Source organism: Myotis brandtii, unplaced genomic scaffold, assembly GCF_000412655.1.
Source record: "Myotis brandtii unplaced genomic scaffold, ASM41265v1 scaffold959, whole genome shotgun sequence".
Classification (NCBI taxonomy): domain Eukaryota; kingdom Metazoa; phylum Chordata; class Mammalia; order Chiroptera; family Vespertilionidae; genus Myotis; species Myotis brandtii.
The window spans coordinates 98,862-106,962 of record NW_005371966.1 but is presented as its reverse complement, the minus strand read 5'-3'; the positions used below and the strand labels follow the sequence as shown (position 1 = coordinate 106,962).

The 8,101-nt window shown below is 57.3% G+C and overlaps 1 protein-coding gene across 6 annotated transcripts in view; it reads right to left on the bottom strand.

The window, feature by feature from the left end:
- Positions 1-5,485: 5,485 nt before the first annotated feature.
- The window catches only part of G6PD (glucose-6-phosphate dehydrogenase), a 15,768-nt gene continuing 13,152 nt past the window's right edge, over positions 5,486-8,101 (bottom strand). For 4 of the 6 annotated variants that reach the window (XM_014533251.1, XM_014533250.1, XM_005886093.2 and 1 more), the window contains exons 8-11: positions 7,856-7,949; positions 7,181-7,367; positions 6,530-6,940; positions 6,104-6,189 (exon numbers count right to left, since the gene is read on the bottom strand). In XM_014533251.1, coding sequence (XP_014388737.1) covers positions 6,104-6,189; positions 6,530-6,940; positions 7,181-7,367; positions 7,856-7,949 — 778 coding nt within the window. Of the gene's footprint in view, positions 6,190-6,529; positions 6,941-7,180; positions 7,368-7,855; positions 7,950-8,101 lie in introns of all 6 variants that reach the window. The other 2 variants (XM_014533253.1, XM_005886094.2) reach the window with 1 other exon arrangement.

The window sequence follows — 8,101 nt, the reverse complement described above, 5'->3', positions numbered from 1 at the left end:
CGGGGCGGGGCCACAGCCTCCAGGCACCACCCTCGCCTGGGGCGAGGGCTTTGCCGCTCCGCAGCCTGGTGGGGGGGTGGGAGTGGAAAGCAGCGGAGGCCCCGCCCCTGGCCGGAGAAGCCCCGCCTACAGGCCTCCTCCTCCATTTGCTCCAGCAGCGGGGTGAGAACGGCCCGGCCGCCTCTGACGTGTGCTTGGGAAGAGCTGACTGGTCGCCAAATGGGAGGAGCCCTATCCGGCCCCGCCCCTGTCCACCTATGCCCCTCCCCAGAAGTCTCCGGTTGGAGGCCAGTTCGCAGGGAGATTCCAGCTTCCCAGGCTTAGAGTGCTGGGGTTACGCCAGCGCCCTCCGGTCGGATTTCTGAGGCCTAGAGAGAGGCGGATGGATCTGGGAGCGTAATTAGAAATTGTTTTAAAGTGGATATATGTGCCTTTTAGAAACACGGAGGTACAGAAGAAGATGCAGGAGAAAACACCAGAATGCGACGAACCAGAGACTAGGAGGCTCAGCCTTCTGATGCCTTTCCTCGCAGTCTGATTTCTAGATGGCAGCGCGTTCACCCCGTCTTCCATGTCGTTCTGATGATGGGAGGGGAGAATACCTGCTCCGCTAGCCTCTCTCAGGAGGGAGTCCCTGACACCACCCAGTGCACCTGATCACCCACTGCACTGGGAGAGCTGGACCCACCCCTGTCAGCGGGACTCCTTCTGGAGGGCAGCAGGGTGGCATGGGAACCACAGAAACATCCGTGCCCTTTGACCCCATGACTTCACTACGGGAAGCTGACATTCCAAAATGCAGAGAAAGCTTATACAGCTAGGCAGTGCCAGATCTCTGGTTAGAATCCAGTAGCTTCTACACTGGCATACACAACACCCTCTTTCTTTCTCCCTAACAAGATCAAGGTAGCCCTAGCTGATTTGGTTCAGTGGATAGAGCATCAGCCTGCAGACTGAAGGGTCCCAGGTTCGATTCCAGTCAAGGGCACATGCCTGAGCTGTGGGCTCGATCCCCAGTAGGGGATCAACAGACCCCTCTTTCCCTCTCTCAGTGTGGACACCGATGGTTCCATTGTCAGTTGATGACAGTCATGTGTGCTCGTGTGCTTCTGCTTCAGTGCAGGTACCTCCTGCCTCTGCCCCAGATTTGGCACCCGAAGCTGAAGTGACAGTCGAATCACCTCAATTGTCCCTCATTCCCCTCTGCTGTGTTGACTGTCCCTCAATTGACTTTGACTGTCTCCACCCGGACCCTCATGTGTGAGCACCCAGTGTGAACTGATAGTTGGGGGTCCCATTGGGCCCTTATGTCTCTACCTAGTCCCTCCATTCTCCTTTCTGGCGTAAATATGAGTATCTGGGCTTTCTGTTGATGCTGTCATCTGGGCCCTCATATCTCTGACTTGTGTAGCTACATAGAGCTGAGGTGACATTTGAGCGCCCTTATGTCTGCCCCAGTGTAGCTCTCATCACTGACTTGTGTTGTGTCTTGGGTCCTCATGCTGTGCCTCAGGGTAGGGACTCAGATCTGAGGTAACACTGAATACCCTCATCTGTCCCTCATGCCTCTACCACAGGTTAGGCATCAAGAGCTGATGTGAGCCCAGCTGGTGTGGCTCAGTGGTTGAGCATCTACCCATGAACCAGAGGGTCACAGTTCGATTCCTGATCAGGGCACATGCCTGGGTTAGGGGCTGGATCCTCAGTGGGGGGCGTGCAGGAGGCAGCTGATCAATGATTCTCTCTCATCATTGATGTTTCTATCTCTCCTCCCTCTCTGAGATAAAAAAAAATGTTTTGTGTGTGTGTGTTTTTTTTTTTTAAAGAACACATAAAAAAGAGCTGATGTGAGCCCTGGCTGGGTAGCTCAGTTGGTTACAGGGCCATCCCAGTATGCCAATGCTGTGGGTTCAATCTTCAGTTAGGCCACATACAAGAAGCAACCAATGAGTGCCTAAATGGGTGGAATAACAATCTGTTTCCTCACCCCTCCCTCCCTCCCTCTCTCTCAATTAAAGAACGCCCCCACCCACAAAAACCTGATGTGAAAGGTGACTCCATTCATGAGCCCTTAAGCCCGCTATAGTCTAGGCATCTAGAAGTTAAATGTTAGTTGAATGTCAAAACCTGGACCCAATCAATGCCATGCCTCGAACCCAGTTTAGGTACCAGAGCTGAGGGAGCTGTTGGTTGTCCTCACATGGCCCTTCTGCTTGGTCCCAGTGTACAGATTCGGTGCCAGTTGCAAGCCGTGTACCTCAGCACCAATGTCGCCACCCAGAGCTGAGGTGACAGGTGTCTTTCCTCACCCGAGAGCTGTCACATCTGTCCCAGTGTAAGCACACAGGTATGTCAGACGCCTCTCCTCACCAGGTCTGTCACCTCTGTTCCACATTGGAGGGCTCCAGAGCTGAGGTGACATTTGACTCAGTTCAGTGAGGCCCTAAGGTCTGTGTCGGAATGTATTGACCCAGAGATGAAGTGACAAGTGACTGTCTTCACCTGAACCCTCATGCTTGTGCCTCATTGTAGGTACCCGGACCGGAGGTAACAGCTGAAATGTCTCTACCGGGGACCTCATGCCTCTTCCCCATTGCAGGCTCCCAGAGCTGACATGACAGCTGGCTGTCCCCATCAGCACTTTCACCTATTTCTCCCTCATAGGCACCCAGAGGTCAGGTGACACTTGGGTGTCCTCCCCAGGGTCCTCCCATCTATGCCCCAGTGTAGCACCCAGATCCATGTCATAGCGGATACACCCAGAGCAGGATCAGATGGGGAGGTCGCTGCAGTCCCTCCTCCCTGCTCACACACGGTCATTATGTGCTGGGGGCCTGGGAGGAGCTGCCCCCCCCCCTCCATGGCCCCTGCTGCTGCCCCTACTCGGATCCTCCCACACTTCTTGGAGGGGTCCCCCCGGTGATGCCATGCCAGCACCTTCCCCTGGGAAGGACTACCCCTAGCACACAGATCTGCCAGGCCCCTTAAAGTCTGTAAAGTTTTTTGGGGGGCTCTGTGAAAGGGCTCTGAGCATGAAGACCCCCGCGGGGTTAGGAAGGGCCCCTGCACCTTTGCTTATCTGCTTTTGCCCCCAAGGCTTTGATGTCCTCAGGTCTGTATTTTGAGGATTTGGGTTTCAGGAGTGCAGGCCAGGGCGGGTGGGGATTTTCCGCGAGCCGGCAGGGTTGACAGCGCCCTCTGGTGGTAAGCAGGGGGAAGGCGTGGCTGCGTCTTCAGGGATTGGCTCTGCACCATTCAGGTCACCATCTGGGGGTTCACTGCTCTTTGTGCCATCCTGGGCCTTTTGCAAAGCCTCCTCTACCCCCATCGCGGCCACGTGACTGCACCTCAGAGTCAAGGGTAATACCCTCTGTAGCCATACCGGAGCCAAAGGGTTACAGGGAGCCTGAGTCCCTAGGATGGCCCATTGCCCCTTTTCCAGGGCACAGGGGTGAGGACCAAGGTCATGGCCCCTGGCCAAAGCCTGGCCTCCAATCTTGTCCACATGGAGCCTTCTCAGGTGCTCTGCGTGGACCTAACGGTCCACACTCAGCTTTGAAAAGCCACCTTACTTAAGGGTCTGTGACCTGTCCCTGTCCCATAAAGCCCCTTTCCCTATTCAATGGGGTCCAGGTGAACTTCTCTCCCTCCTCCCACATTCTGGAGGTGCCGCCTCCCATGGTGAGATGGAGGAGATGGGGAGAGAAAGAATGGTGCCCAGAGATGGTTTGTATATGCTGTGTACGTGTGGGGTGACGCGCCATCCTTGCTTGTGGGATGGCAATAGGCTGATCCACAATGTGAATTTCTTCCTCTATATATTGCTTCTGCAGAGACCTAAGCAGAGCCTCAGCTCATCCCTCCTACCTGGCGCTCCACCTGTCAAACTGCACGGGACTCCCAACTGCTGCCATCCCAGCCCAGGGGGACTGTGCAGGAGTAAGAAGTTGGCTTTCAATGGCAGACCAAGGATGGTGGGAGGAAAGAGCCCCAGGCAATTGCTTCCCAAGCAGGGGTGGGGGACAGAGGGAGCACAGGCCAAGCTGGAGGTTTTGTGGTGGTCATGTTCTTGCTAACAGCTTGAGGGCCTTCCCCATCCCGGAACCCTAGCCCTGTCAGTGGCAGGGCCTCAGGACGTGTTCTCACCTCCCTGGGACTGGAGCTTTCCTCCCCTGGTCATTTTCTGGGTTGCTGGTTTCTTCCCTCCAGAAAATGTACTACCCACCATCTGATCATTTTGTCGTTGCTAATCCTCACTGGAGGACATTTTTTCCATGGATTTTTTTAGAGTGGAAGGGAGGGGGCAGGGAGAGAAACATTGATGTGAGACACAGGATCAAACCTGCAACCTAGGTATGTGCCCTTGACCGGGAATAGAGCCAATGATCTAACCATTGAGCACCACCGGCCAGGGCCATCTGATCATTTTATCTGTTCCTTTTGTTTCTGGTTGGCTGCACCTAAAGGAACCCAGGCCTATGAATGCAGGGACCACAGTGTTGGTTCCTGCCATCTTTCCAGTGCTCAGCTTAGGAGCTGGGGAGGAGGGGAGACAGCCACACAAGGGGTGCTGCCTTTGTTCTGAGCATACTGGGTTGAACAGTGTGCCCCCCAAATCCGTGTCTCCCTGGAACTTTGGAATGCCACCTTATTTGAAAATAGTGTGTCTGCAGAGGTAGTCAAGGTAAGTTTAAGAAAACAGGAGAGAGATACACACAGCGAGAGGGCTACATGAAGATGAAGGCAGACAAGGATGTGCCTACAAGCCGAGGAATGCTCGCCACCAGCAGAAGCTGGAAGAGACAAGGAAGGTCCCTCCCCTAGCTTGGAGGCAGTGCAGCCTTGCCCACTACTAGATTTCAGACTTTTGGCCTCCAGGACTGTGACGGGATAAATAAGTTATAAGCCCCCAGTGCATGCTTGTTACGGTGGCCCTGGGGAACAAACACAAGCGGAGCCTCCATGACCTCAGGACCCCAGCTGTCTGCCTCAGAGTGGCCAGGCTGTGGCGCCTCCCTGGACTACCTCCTCCCTCTTGGCCTCCGATGTTAGTCACAAGCCTTGCTGCCTTTCCTTCCTAAATCCTTCTTACTTCCACGGACTGGCAATGTGCCAACGGCCCTCATGGAGTCCCTGCAGTGACCTGGCCGGGCAGGAACACTCAGGGTGCAGGTCCGTGTGGGCAGCACGCTCATGGAAGCATTCAGGTGGAAAGGACTCGCTCTATCCTTGTGTCCTGTGGAGTGGGACAGGGTGAAGGCACAGAGGTGAGGGGGACTCTGGGGGTGCTGGGATGCAGGAAGGGGTCACGATGGGACACAGGGGGCAGAGGTGAAGCACACTCAGGTTCCTGGACCAGCCAGTAGAGGGAAGTGGCTGACAGGGGGCGGGTGAGGGCTGGGTCCCGAGAAAGGCAGGGAGCCAGAGACCCCCACCAGGTGGACTGGCCTTGTGGTCACAGGAGGCAGAAAGGAAACAGCCAGGGGACAGGTGTGTTCGTGGATTTAATGGGAAGGGCGGAGGTGGGGCATCCCACCAGCTGCTTCTGCTTTTCTAGTAGCAAGAGGGGCACCTATGGGGGTGGGCCATGGAGTGCAGAGTTGGCCTGGCAGGGCACAGGGACGGTCAGGGGGCCCAAAACATGGGCGACTGCTGGGCAGCATGGAGTCCCCTCCAGCGGGTGATGAGGAATGTAGAGTGGCCCTGAGGCTGATATGGCCACGCTGGCGCCCTTCCCCGGGCTCTGAGGAGCCTGCCCACAGCCAGCGGAGGGGTCGGCCGGCCACTGGCCCAGTGAGGCCCACCCACTGATCTTCCCCCTCGTCCCTGACTCCTGTCCTAGGAGGAGCCTGGGACAAACGGAAGGGCCATTCTTCTTCCTTCCGTTCGGGCTCAGTCCCGTAGACAGAGGCTGGCTCAGGCGGGGCCAGTGGTGGCCAGGGATGGTCACAGCGGGAGTGTCGGTGGTTGAGGAATGTAGCTGGGCCCGAGGCCGGGAATGTGAAGCTGAGGCCTATGGTCCCGAAGTCCTCCCGATGTGGGGTCAGGCGGTGGGGAGGTGGGAAGGGCAGAAACCAACAGGGGGTGGGGAGGGGCCCAGGGCTCAGAGCTTGTGGGGGTTCACCCACTTGTAAGTGCCCTCATACTGGAAGCCCACTCGCTTCATCAGCTCATCTGCTTCCGCTGGACCTCGGCTGAGAGAGATGGGCAGAGGGGAGACATGAGTGTCCCCCCAAGCTCTAGGGTCCCCTTCCATCGCCCCCGCCCTGTCCGCTCCTCACCTGCCGTAAACGTAGGGGATGGGTTGCGGCTTCTCGCGCTCGATCTGGTGCAGCAGCGGCGTGAAGATTCGCCAGGCCTCCCGCAGCTCGTCACTGAGGGGATACACGTGTGTCTTTGAGGGGACGTGGGGGAAAGGGCGGGTGCAGGCTGTGCCCACCGCCTGGAGCCCAGCCCCCTGGCACACAGGAGCACGGGAACCCCCTCACCTGCGCACAAAGTGCATCTGGCTCATCTGCTTCCGCTGGACCTCGGCTGCCGTAAACGTAGGGGATGGGCTGCGGCTTCTCGCGCTCGATCTGGTGCAGCAGCGGCGTGAAGACCCGCCAGGCCTGCCGGAGCTCGTCGCTGCGCACAAAATGCATCTGGTTCCCACAGAACACGTCCAGGATGAGGCGCTCATAGGCATCGGGGAGCTTCACGTTCTTGTATCTGTTGCCGTAGGTGAGGTCCAGCTCGGACTCCTCGGGGTTGAAGAACATGCCGGGCTTCTTGGTCATCATCTTGGTGTACACGGCCTCGTTGGGCTGCACGCGGATCACCAGCTCGTTGCGCTTGCACTGCTGCTGGAAGATGTCGCCGGCCACGTCGCGGAACTGCAGGCGCACCTCGGCCTTGCGCTCGTTCAGGGCTTTGCCGCAGCGCAGGATGAAGGGCACCCCTGGGCGGGAGCAAGGCTGCCTCAGGGCTGGCTCTGCCGCAGCCCAGGCAGGTGCCGTGTGTGTGACAGGGAGCGGGTGTGCGACAGGGTGTGTGCATGGCCCTGTGTAGGAGGCGGCCGGGTCCCACCCTGTTGGCCCTTTCCCTTCTGGCGTCCCCTGTCCCTGAGTGGTCAGACCCCGGGGAGAAGCGCTCTGTGAGGGCTGCCAGCCTGCCCACCAGGCGGGGACGTGTTACTCACCATCCCACCTCTCATTTTCCACATAGAGGACAACAGCTGCGAAGGTGGCAGTGGTGGATCCCCGGGGTACCGTGGGGTCGTCCAGGTACCCTTTGGTGGCCTCGCCCTCCCCCTTGGGATTGCCCACGTACTGGCCCAACACCACATTTTTCAACTGCGCCTCTGAGATGCATTTCAACACCTTGACCTGGGATAGAGGCAGTGAGAGAGGGGTCCCTTGAGTAAAAAGATGGAGCTAGCCCAGCCAGTGTGGCTCAGTGGTTGAGCGTTGACCTATGAACCAGGAGGTCATGGTTTGATTCCCAGTCAGGGTATGTGCCTGGGTTATGGGCTTGCTCCCCAGTGTGGGCTATGCAGGAGGCAGCCAATCGATGATTCTTTCTCATCGTTGATGCTTCTATCTCTCTCTCCCCCTCCCTTCCTTTCTGAAATCAATAAAAATGTATTAAAAAAAAAAAAGATGGAGCATAGCATGAGCCACATGAACCCAGAGCCCCCAGAAAACCCTCATTTTTTCTGAAGGAGAAGCTAAGTCTTAGGCAACAGGTCAGCCCTTGGTCACACAGCAGTCACTGTTAGTCCTGCAACATGACATCTTGGTCTTCTGATTCCCAGCCCAGGGCACACCTTCATCAGAGCTGGCAGCGAGGACTGGGAGGGTGTGCCTCCACCCACCTTCTCATTGCGGACGTCGTCCGAGTCCGTGGAGGCCGGCTTCTCCATGGCCACCAGACACAGCATCTGCAGCAGGTGGTTCTGCATCACGTCCCTGGCAGGGAAGCAGGCGGAACTTGGTCAGGGCTTCCAGGTGGGAAGGGAGGTGTGAGGAGTGAGCCCACCTCAGCCCCCTCCCTGTGGGCCAGGTTTTGGGGGCTGGAGCTTCAAGTGGGAATTTTTATGTTTTTAATCCTCCCCAGAGAA